Source organism: Strigops habroptila, chromosome 9, assembly GCF_004027225.2.
Source record: "Strigops habroptila isolate Jane chromosome 9, bStrHab1.2.pri, whole genome shotgun sequence".
Taxonomy (NCBI): domain Eukaryota; kingdom Metazoa; phylum Chordata; class Aves; order Psittaciformes; family Psittacidae; genus Strigops; species Strigops habroptila.
The window spans coordinates 15350358-15362434 of record NC_044285.2 but is presented as its reverse complement, the minus strand read 5'-3'; the positions used below and the strand labels follow the sequence as shown (position 1 = coordinate 15362434).

At 43.8% G+C, this 12077-nt stretch overlaps 1 protein-coding gene across 4 annotated transcripts in view; it reads left to right on the top strand.

Annotated features, from left to right (window-relative positions):
- MYO1E (myosin IE) overlaps positions 1–12077 on the top strand; it is a 252434-nt gene that overhangs the window by 163069 nt on the left and 77288 nt on the right. For 3 of the 4 annotated variants that reach the window (XR_003993184.1, XR_003993183.1, XM_030497693.1), the window contains exon 1: positions 4994–5232. The exons of the other annotated variant lie outside the window; for it this stretch is intronic. Coding sequence is in view for 1 of the 3 variants with exons in the window: in XM_030497693.1 (XP_030353553.1) it covers positions 5230–5232 (3 nt within the window). In the remaining 2 variants the exon portion in view is untranslated. Of the gene's footprint in view, positions 1–4993; positions 5233–12077 lie in introns of those variants that run through there. 4 annotated transcript variants of the gene reach the window in all.

Genomic DNA, 12077 nt, shown 5'->3' with positions numbered 1-12077 from the left:
GGTATGGGGAACTCCTATGAGGTCCCCGCTGTCTGCTTTCACTAGGCTGAGCAAGCCTCTCGAGCCTCTCCTCAGGGGCCTGGGCTCCAGCCCCCAGCCTCTTGCTGGCCTCTGCTGAGCTTGCTCTACTTCATTCGTGTACACAGCTGTATTCTCTGACCTGGCAAATATCCAGACTAGCTTCACGCACCTGTGTGGTCTTTGTGCACCCATCTAGTGATTTTTCTTGCTAAAGGACTGCTCGGATATTCAGTGTGTTCAGGAGCATGTACCTCTGCAGGAGTAGGGATTGAAAGCAAATTGTTATTTAAAGCAAATTGATTATTTTAGTTTACAAATATGTCAACATTTGTACCTCCTACTGCAGTCTTGAAATTAACATTAACAGATACCTCTGTACCTGCTCTCAGTCCACTTTGTCCCTATAGCCCGTGTCTGGCAACAGAGTTCAGCATGGCAGGGGCCAAGGGATGGGGATCCGACATGTAAATGCTTCTCTGTTCTTGCACTCTTCCCTAGGCATCCATACCAGCCACTGCCTGATACAGGACATTGAGGTGAATGATCTTTGGTTTGACCCACCCAGATGTTCATCTTGTATTACCAGAGATCATTATTTTTGTACTTACACCACTTCCTTGATGGTTCTAACTAAAACAGCACCAAACTGTTGTATTTTATATCATTACATCTTCTGTGTAATTGATACTGAATACATAGATCTATTTTCTTAAAGGCCAATTCAGATCGCTTTCCTTATCAAAGCACAACATCAACAATAATGTTGATTTATTCTGGAGTGTTCAACTGTCTCACTCATGAATGGAACTCCATTTTAAATAATCACAGAATTACAGAATGGAGCAATTTGGGCTGGAAGGAACCCTCAGAAGGGAATCTGTTCCAGCTCCCAGTTCACAGCAGGGCTAGTGTTGATGTTAGATCAGGTTGCTCATCATAACACAAAGTTTTGATCTTAAACGCTTGTGTAATGTTTCAAAAAATCTCCCTCTGATGAAAAAAATCAATTCTTGTACTTTTGGTGATGTGAAAAAAACCAATTTTTGTACTTTTGGTGATGTGAACCTACAGTTTAACTGAAGTCAGTCACAGGAACACAGGGAGCAAAACTCCTTGGTTTCCAAGTTCTTGTGGACTTCTTCCAGATTTATACCAGCCTTGCAAATAACAACATTATTCATACATTTTGGTTTGCAGCTAGAGAAAAATTCAACTCCATGAATTCTGAGTACCTCTTATGTCTGAGGCTTCTCTTAATCAGATCCAGAGTCAGAGAGCTGTTTATCCTCCAAAAAAAATCACCCCAAACAACAAACCACTGGCTGAAAAGGGCTGTTGATTTTGCTACTGTAGTTTCTACTACAGTGGTATTTTAGATGGACATGTTAAACGCGATAATAAGCATATCTTCTGAACAGGTATGCTTCTCTAATTTAAAGCAAACAAAAGAGAGGAAGGAAGGAAGATACTGTGTTAGGAACAGAGAAAGGTAGTGAAAGCAAGCTGAAATGATTATACTGTTTTCCAACATGGAAACCTGTCCTAATGATTGAAGTGATTTCATCACATTTTAACTAAAAAACTCCTGCCTTTGTTTTATACATGCCATTTTGTTTGTCCCTTCATTTTACAAGAAGAAATTGCTGAATCCATTTTTTATTTTCTGTAAGTAGAATTCTGAATTTGACAAATGTAGCTGAAGGCAGAATGTAACCATCTGCATTTTAGCAGAAAGATTATAAAGTGTCTGTTTATTCCTTGGGAATCAGATACAGCAAAAAATTGCAATGAATTTTTAATTTTATGCCATTTGTTTTTCTGTGACAGAAATCCTTCATCTTCCTAAAAAATACCAGATCGTGTGGCTTCCTAACTAAAAGTATGATGTCTTGTTAAGAGCATTAAGACTTATTTTAGTGGCCTTCAGGCATTAATTAAATTATTAATTATTCTGGCCAACAGAAGACAAATATGTGGCTTATAAAACTTACTCTAAATACATTTTGTAAGGAAGAGAAAAGCAGCAATGCCTTTTTTTTTTCTTTGCTGTCAGTTTTAACCAATTAGAAAGCATTCAGGGCACTGCCTATTTCACTAAAATTTCTAATCTTTTCCAGATTCACTGACTTCTTGTAAGAATTATTTCTTTCTGAAGCCACAATAATGTTTTTAGAATGGAAGACAAGGAAAGTTGTTTTCTGTGGTGTTTCTAGAGGAAAGGACCATGTTCTTTTTTCAGCCAGTGTAGTCTTTATACATGTCAGCATCAGTGCTGGCACCTGGTGTCACTCAGACAGTGGGTAGCTGGAGACACATGTGTGAGTTACCAGATGCACTGTGCAGGCAACAGCTTCTCTCTTGTGGCACTGCGTGGTGTGATGTGGGCCCCAGATCAGGCGATGGCAAAGAGGCTGTAGTCACTCCCGTCAGTAGCCTGTACCCACCTCTGACAGAGTCCGGAGTGCCAAGTCAGTAAACCTCCTCAGGCACTGAAGTGAAGCTTGTCCTTAAATATTTTCCTGAAGCTTAGCACTAGTGATCAGTATCAGCAGGACCAAGTGCTGCAACTGCTTGCAGTCAGAAAATATCCTCAAAATAATTCTCGATGTTGGCACTTCTGTGCGTGAGCTGGTAGGTGTTACTAACCAAACGCAACAGTGTCAGACAATATACGCACTGAAAAAACTGATGGAAGTTCTTGATGCAGGGACTTACATCTTTTCAAGTTAGGTCTTTTAAAGGTAACCTGTCCATATGAATGTTATGACAGACATTTCACCACTTCTAAGTTTTGCGCATAATTTAAAAGTACAGAGATTCCTTTTTACTCTGCTGGAGCTCCCCAAGACGAAGATGTGGGTTCTGGCTTTCCTGGAGATGACTATGACACATTATGGGCTGGAGGAGCCCAGGCATGCAGACCGCTCAGGCACACCACCACTGACATTGGAAGGGAAATGCCTTCCCCTACTTCTGAGCATAGATGTTGAATAAGTATAATTCACTTAAAACAGTCAGCTTGGGAATTAGATGTTTATCATTAAAATAAGCAGAATTAAATGACTGTGTTTAGAAGCATGAAAAGAGTCCATTGTGAACTCTTGTGTACCAAGAGTGTGCTTGGTACACACAGTGCTAAGCAAAGGTGCATGCAGACGCAGAGAGCACTGATACCTTCGGCCCTGCGATTTTTGTTGAAAGCCATCTTCTAGTCCATCTAGAGTAGGTGGCCCCCAGCAGCACCCATAAACTGCAGTGAGCTTGGGACCAGTTTCTCAGTTAGCTCTCCAGTGTGAATGCACATTTTAACTCTCCTCTTACAACCCAGTTTCTCTACTTTTTTCGTAACTTTTTTCATACAACATAGATGTTGTATGTATGTAAACACACATACATACAAGTATGTATGTCTGTCTTAAGAAAATGAACCTAGACATTAAAAAAGACTTGCCTCCAAAGCAAATAGGAAAAACCTACAAAACCGTTATAGATTCTTTTTCATTTCTCAGCCCTATATACACTCTCTGGATTCTTACAGGGTTGCTTTTTCCCACTTTTTAGCACAGTCTGGTAAATTCACGTAATATTTCCATGTTCAAATGAAATACCAGGCAAACTATTTTTGTCCTATTTCCATAAAATTGCTGTTACACACCTTCTGCTGGGAATCAAAGTGTGAAACTTGTGTGAAGTTCTGCTCACTTCTAGCACTATTGGATATGTTTTTGCTTTAATAGCTATTGTAGCTCATATTCACCACCCAGTTACTTTCTCAATGGAAATACTTCTTACCTCTCGTATCGATGTCAGCTAACATCCAAGCAGTCCACTATGGAAATCCCAACCTTCACATGATCAGTAATCATACAGCGTTGTAAACCCAGCTGAGCTTGGGAAGTGTTTTGGTATTCTTCAAAACCAAGGATGAGGCATGCCCCAGGGGCTGTTGTGTTTCATCCAAACCACCACTTTGTGGAGCAGAGGAAGGGGCCAGATAAACAGTTTAAATTTTGTCCGATTTCTGTATTGAGTATATCAAGGTGGTTTGAATTTGTAACACTTCATCAGCCATGTTTAATGTCTGCAGACCAGCATGCTCATCCTGCTGCCAGATCCATGAGGACAAACCCACTGCCCTTCCTCTGCTCGAGCAGGTCTGGCTGCAGATCCAGCACCTGCCCCGGAGGAGCCAGAGCAGCTCTCCTCTGAAAAGTAGGAAGGGAATCCACTTATGCCTACTGTCTATATTGATGTGGAAGGTCTGTGTTTTGTTTGTTTATAAAAACAAACAGTAACAATGGAATACTATATTCTGTATAGACTATTTTTTTTCCCAATAACTTCTTTTTCAATAAGAAATGCACTAAACCGAGTAATATCTAATAATGAAAAACAGGAACTACACCTATTGAGAGCACTTTCCAAGGTGGTTCAGAAGCAGTGTTAACAGATGACTCAGTGTCTGGCTGTTGTTATGATTGCTAGATTATGGTATTCCCATTTTATTTATATTCTATTTTAGGAGTGGTGGTTAGAAATCCGCGGAAGTCAACCACAGGGCTTCGAGCCCGAGGAGGGGAGTTTGTTAGCAGCACTGCAGCCCTCAGCTGTGGCTATCTTTACTTATTTGATCCTTAGCAAACACAGTCCCAGGAGTTGTGCTGGTTGTACTCTGGTCAGAACGATGATGAGCAACACGAGGGCGGATGGCAGATGCCCGCGCCCGGGTTTGTTGCGTTTGTGTACCCACACCCGGGGCTCGTTTCAGGTCACCTTTGGTACCGTACCCGGGTGCTTTGTGCACCCAGGTGCACCCCGGCTCTGCGGGTGCGTGTGCGCGGGGCGGAAGCGCCGGGCCCGGGGACGGTGTCTGCGCCGGGACGCGCCGCGGGGGCGCGAGGGGGCGCACGCCGCCGCGCCGGGATTCCCTCAGGGAATGACGTCCCGGCGCGCGGCGATTGGCTGCGCCGCCGCGAGTTCTCCATTTATGGACACGTCGCCCGCGCGGCCAGCGCGGGGCAGTTCCTGCCCCCGCCGGCGCGAGCCTCGCCGCTCGTGGGGCCGCTGTGCCCGCGCTGCCCCCGCCCCGGCGGCGAGCTGCGCGCGCGGGGAGGGCGGGCTCCCTCCTTCCCTCCGCCCCTCCCTCCGCCCGTCAGTCCTGGGGCGCCGGCGAGTCTGTGCAGAGCCGCGGGCAGCGGAGCGGCCGCGATGGTAGGAGCGGGGCGGGTGCGGGCGGCTCTCGGGGGGTGGGCGTGCAGCGGCTTTCGGCGGCCGTCTGCCGCGTGTCCCCGCGCTCTGCCGGGAAGGGGCCGCGGGCAGCGCTCCCTGCCCCGCGCCGCGCAGGGGCCGCGGCGAGGGCGCGATTGTGTAACCGGCGCCGTTGTGTGGGGAGCGGGGTCGAGCCAGGCACTTGCCGAGGCGCGGCCGGGCGGGAGCTGGGGGCTGCCGGCCCCGGGGACCCCGAGTAGGTGCCGCCGCCGGGGCAGCCCGGGCCGGCCGTCCCGCCGCGCAGCACGGGCAGCGCGTCCCGTCGTTTGTCGCCCATTGTGGTCTAAAGAGGTTTTGAGTGTTGCTGTCCTCGGGTAGGAAAAACTTCGTGTGGCGCGAAGGCGTTGTTGAACAACAGGTGACGCATCTCCGCTGCAAAGGGCGCTTCTTGAGGGGCTTCTGCGTGGAGACCACCCCGAGCTGCTGTTTCCAGGCGCTCATGTCCCAGTGTCGGCGTCTGCTCCGGCCACCTGCGGGCGGGCGGGCGGCCGGCGGCGGGAACACTGACGTGGTGCCGCAACCGCCGCTCCCGAAGCGGGTGTTCGGGCACGGCAGCTGGGGGTCTGTTGGACGCGTGGTGTGATAAGGGGATGCGGTCTCAGTCAGACGTACCGGTGCTAGGTTGAGGAAAAACTGAGGTTCAGGGAGCTGAGCCCAGTTTGTCTTTAGTAATTGACTCCTGATGATAATAGCTTTCATCGTGAAGTAATCCAAATAATAGTTAGGGCTACCTGTTACTCAAGAGCTGGAGAGTAAGTAGTGGAAAATCTCATGTGGTAATAAAGTAGGCTAAAATCCATAACCCAAGAGTTAAGGTACTTGGAAAGCTTTTGCATTATACCTGCTAAAGCTTAACTAAGGTTAAGTTTTAAACACTGACCAGCCTAGTGCTTGTGTATTCAGAGCTTTACTGATTTAAATGCAGCGTTAGCTTGGGCCCTTCGCTCCCAGTGTCTTTTGTAGGATGTCCCTCCTATTGCCAGTGCCTGTGCTTTGACTTCCTGAGGCAAGTACACTTCTCCTTGGTTACACCTATGTTGACCCCAAGTCTTTGCTTTAAGTAAAGCATTGCAGAGGTTAGGAAGCTAAAACTTCCGTCATAGCCAGGCATAGCAATACCTCCAGCTCTCACAGTCCTGTTGCTGAGGCATATGTGTTGCCTCTGAGTTGGTTGTTTAGCCAGGTGGTTCAGATCAACCTTTGCTCCTCAGTACTGGCTCCTGTGGTCACAGGCACCTGTGGCGCTTTCAGACTTCCTGGTAGAGGTGATGTGTCATTGCCTAGGTCGCTGAGATGTTAAATGGGATTGGAAATCCTTGGTGCAGGTCCTTCAGAGGTGTCTACCTGTTAGCAATAGTACTTTGAGAACAGTGAGTCTATTAGTTGATCTGCTGTGGATCCATTAATTCCTTTTTAAGGAAAGGTTTTAATCAAAATACAGTTCTTGTAAATATGCATGACTAATTGGTAGCATATTCAATGAGTTTTACTTTATCCAAGTAAAAGAACTGGTTTCCTCCATAAGGTACCCTTTTCAGAGAGCTATTCAGGCAGTTATTCTCCAGCTTTTAATTTGATACTGAAATAGTCTTGAATTAATCTTTTCACTGTGAGATCTCAAGCTAATGTGAACTGCATTTTTTAAGACTGTTCATAAGGAATGATTACAACAAAACCTGAAAAGATTGTTTTTAAACGTACTGCTTATCTTAAGAATTATGCCCAAATAAATGTTTGATAACCATTAGAAGGTAGTATTTTGTAACTTAGCTGGCAGAAGGATTGCCTGGCAGGACTTACAATAACTGCCTACAAACATGATTCACACTACTAATATCCTGAAACTTTATACTCATTCTCAGTGCTCTGTAAAAAAAGTCACATTATTTCCCTTATTCTTGTCTTGACAATTTTGATTTTGGGAGGGGAGGGAGGAGCAAAATGTCAAGGAGTGCTTTGTGTTCTCTAACTGAAGGGTTTTTTCTGCTGTGTTGTGTCTGTAGACCTTGGAGTGACCTTTTGCTGTTCTGACAGGGCCCACAGTGCAGGGTGCTGAGTTACCACTGACATCAGTTGTAGTTGTTTCGTGCTTCTCAGGTACTCTGGTTTGGCAGAGCACACAGAGGTGATGCTGGTGTAGATGTTCCTTCGCTAGTCTCTGTGCTGTGGTGCACTGCACCACTTGGGTCTGCTGGCAAGATCGTTTTGGCTCTGTCCGCTTTAGCAATGTGAACCTTTCTGCTGGTTTATTTTTAATCCAGATCAGTATCTGTATCCAGTTAACAGCATGGTTTCAGGAGGAGATCTGCAGACGTGGAATGGGTGAGCTGTTTCGTGGCTGTGTGCTGTAGTACAAGGTGTGAATGAGCAACAGTGGGACAAACTGCATTAAAGCTGACAGTTTTAGGGAACGTGTGGCAACTGTTGATTTTATTTTTTTTCCTCTTGAAATGCATCCATTTTGTTCGCTTTTGTTGTGGTTTAAGCCCAGCCGGCATCTAAGCACCATGCAGCCACTTACTCCTCAATTGAAAGGTTGTGTTTTAATTTTTTTTTTTTAATTCAAAGTTAAACCAGAGCCTCTTAACAGCTTAGCTGCAACTTGCAAGTGTTCAAAAATGTGTATTGTGTAAGCGTAAAGCAGACCCACTCCAGCAAAGGAGTGGATCCTTAATGTTCAGGAAACCTCTCAGCAAAACTAAGCTGAAACTTACTTGAAGTGAAATGTAACATCAGGTGAACTTCATGCAGCTTTTGCTCTTATACTGTGAATTTGGACCTTGGTAACGTCACTAGGTAGTTCATGGAGGTGCATTGGAGGATCTTACTTAGATTGGGTAGAGAATGTGTATCGTGTTACAAAACAGACTCGTCACATTAATGAGTGAACCTTTCATTTCAAGTAGCCTTTCATTTAAAGTAGCTCTATAGTCTTCAGGAAAAGATTGTTCCTCAGAGTACTGTCAGCTGGCTTTGACGCTAAGGATAGAAGATGGAACGTTCATGAGCAACCATAATACTGCTTCTATGACATAAACTGCTGCCATTTTTATAAAGGGCAAACAACAAAATGCAAAACCAAATAAACACCCCAACAACAACCCACCAGTGATCAACTTTGCCTGCTTTTGCATAATCTTTGTAGATTACTTCTACTGAAGTTTCGTACCGCTTTGCTTCGGAGAGTGAGAGTGGAGAGACTCCAAGAGAAAGAAGGTTCAGCAGTATCTGGATTAACTCACAGATCGTAGAGCAAGCCAGTGTTGTCTGATTCCCTTATATTAGAAAAAAGTGTTCATGTGTTGGTTTTAAGCACGTTTTCGATGCTAAGCATTCTTCTGTAGCACCAGTCTGTATGTTATCTGAGTATACTTCGTGTCTTCCTGTTTCCACATCTTCCACAAAGATGGAAGATCATTCTTAAGAAGAAACCTTTTTACAGCAGTTCAACATAACTTGGTAACACTAGAGGTCAGATACTTATAGCCCAATATATCAAGATGCTGGGGATGTCTTGATTAATTGTAGGGCCTGAAAAAGTTTGCAAAAATGAAAATGACTGGCCTGAAAGGACTAGCTAGCCTTTAGAATTTGGTCCTAAAATAGCTAATGTGTGATGTGAACCGAGACCTTGCATTATTTTAAGTCTTTTCCTGCAAGAAAATCAAGCAAGACACTGATGCTTCTGTGTTCGAAGTGTGCTTTTCTGTCTGGTGCTGCAGACAGTAGCGTAAGCTCAAACCTTGCTCTCTGCCAAACGTGGAATAGTAGAGAGAGTAACAGCATGTGCTTTGCATTATGTCTAGAGGTGCATTAGTGGAAAAATCTTCCAGCTGTATGGTGTTTCTGTCTGGCCGATATATAAAACACAGTAGCATGTTCAATAGCAAGTTAGTGATTCAGACTTGTGTTTTGTTTACAGATTTACATTGTGTGCATGCTTCACTCCATTTCTTTGTAGTTTAGTTCTCTAGAATGGTTTATGCAAATATTGTGTGTGTTAGAGCACTTTTTCGGGCAACACTAACATATGCAGAATGTTACCCAAATGCAGCTTTTGCAGCTGAAAACTGGACATATGATTGTGTATGTATGTGTGTTTTAAGCATTTTCCTCATAACTTGTTTTGCCTTACGGAATTGTTTTTCTTCCCCCTCCATACATAACTAGCTTGTTGTCAAGTTAATGGGATGACAGTGCTGTTAGTAGTTTAAACTATTTGCAGCCATTTTTGCTAAACTTGAAGGGAGAACTTACTCCAGTCTTAATTGCCTCTTAAAGCATTGGTGCATGTGTGGAATGGGGAAAGCTAGAATGAGTTTTTTAGAGCCTTTGTAATAGCTAACCAGTGAAATGCTGTCAAGCTTTTACTGAGTTCTTAGTAAATCCTAGTAATCATTTAGGTTGGAAAAGACCTTTAAGTTCATAAACTCCAACTGTTAACTGAGCACTGACAAGTCCACCACTAAACCATGTCCCTCAGTGCCATCTACACATCTTTTAAATACCTCCAGGGAGGGTGACTCAACCACTTCCCTGGGCAGCTTGTTTCAGTACTTGACAACTCTTTGGGTGAAGAAAATCTTTTCCCAGTATCCAATCTGAACCTCCCAGGGTGCAATTTGAAGCAGTTCCCTCTCATCCTGTCACTTCTCAATGTGGAAAGTACATTTCCTCGCTTGAAACGCTAAGAAGTTGCATATCTCTTCAGAGAAGTCTTCTCAGCCTCTTTTGTAATAATTTTAAGTATTGTTCCTTTTCAAATACCAGTTTAATCTCTTCCTAGTTTTAGGAACTAATCTAAAAGTGACATCAATGTAAATGGTCATGCACTGCTCTTTTCCAAGTTATATCAAAGAATAATGGTTTCTGTACTCTCCTATTCCCAGCTTCAGCATAAGGAATCAGAAATATCTGCATGTTTAGAATTGTCTTCTAATATAGTATGCATATATTATTAATGTATAGATAGAGAAAATGTAAATAAACATCTTCAGACGTATAGAAGAATCCTTTATATCAATAAAACCTAATTAGTTTTAATTGGTGCATTTGATGAGGAAGTGAGCAAAAAGATAAGAGGTAATCTTTCTTCCTAAGCTCCTAGCTCTTACACTTTTCCAAGGACCCTGGGTAACCCTAGGAGTGAGCTTACTGTAGTTCTGTGAGGAGTTCTGACACAGTTTGCTGTAGTTCTGCTGATAGAGACTAACCTGGGTTTGGCCTTTAAGTTGTAACCCTTTGGTTCTGGTTGTTGCCCCAATGTGTGGCTTATAAATGACAAATTGATCTGCTTTTCAGTTTCTTAAAACTGCTATTGCAATGCAGTACTTCCGTCGGCTTTTTTTAGGAAGCTGAATTTTAGATCTAGATGGTGTTTGGCTTCTGGAAAGCATTAAGAGCTATGTTATGAAGGGATTTTACACCTAATTAAAAAAGGTTTTGTTCTAGTAGTTAACAGTGCAAGACTGGAGTAAAACCAAAGCAGCAGTTCTCAGCTGGGGAGAGTATGTGTGTGTTTTACAAAAGTAAGGTAACAGCAGACACAGAAATTGCCAGGCATAGGCTTTGGCAAGAAAGGGTTGGCTTGCACTGTTGCTAACTTTTTGAATGAAGGCACTCTGTACTATCTAAACTCTTGAATATTAGCAGCAAAGGTTTACATCAGCGTGAAAGACTAAACCTTTGAGGAAATCATGTTAAGGTTCTGTTAGACATTTTCTCACCTGTTGGTAGTGGTTCAGTTCCTCACTATCCTACTGTCTGTCAGGGGGCCTTTCTGGTCAATGCTGGTCACTAGCAAATGACCAGCATTCCTATTACTCCTGTGGAAGTGTCTTCCCACTCCCCTTACACCCTCTTTACCACTTGTGTATGGGTAGGTACTACTGGTGTATAGGCTTGCTAATTTTATGAAACTGCTGTAGCCAAAGGACTCTGTTAGCTGTTCCATCTAGTTTGGCTTTTGTTATTTCTAGTACATGGGTGTAGAAGAATTTACAAATATCAGAGAAACGTGGCAGAAAGTAAGAAGAATTTTTCCTCCCTATCTTAAGATCAGAACCGAGAGCTGTCTCTTACTCTGATAAGTTGTTTAGACATTCGCCTCACCTAATCATTAGGATTCTTGTGCAGTCCTAGCCTCCTGTTGCCCTCCTGGGGGAGCTTGGGTGCGAGGAGCTTTTATTTTAGTCAGACCTTCCTGGGCTCAGTTGGGTCTTTCCCATCTCCTGCTCCCTTCTCCACATTCTTGAGATGCCAATCACTGTCCTGCCCAGGAAATACAGCTGTCCTCATCTCCTGACTCATCCTCATCTTCCAGCTTTCCTATCCTCCACCCACTGATTTCCTCCCCTTCTACCCTCACCTCTTCAAAAATGCACATGCCCCTTGGGGAGACCAGGTGTGCAGTCATGTCCTGGCAGTATATGGACTCTGTTCTCTCTGCTTGACTAAGTCATTTAATTGAAACTGAAAATGCCTTTTTTTTTTTTTTTTTTTTTTTTTTTTTTTGGAAGGCCACAGGAGAGTGACAAGCAAAGTGGTGTTGGTAACTGGAGCACAAGTCAGACTTAACAAAAGTGATGCTTATTGAGAAGCATACTTAAGATGTGCTTTTAAGTATGAAGAATTGCCTGCTAACATAACTTACTAAATTCAACAACTAAATGTGAACTTTAAAGCCAGGCGTTGGCAGATCTCAAGCATGCTTCATGATCGACACCATTCTGAAAGTGTCTAAGGGACTATAAAATGGCTTTGGTGCTTTGCTCTCCTGTCATCTGGGT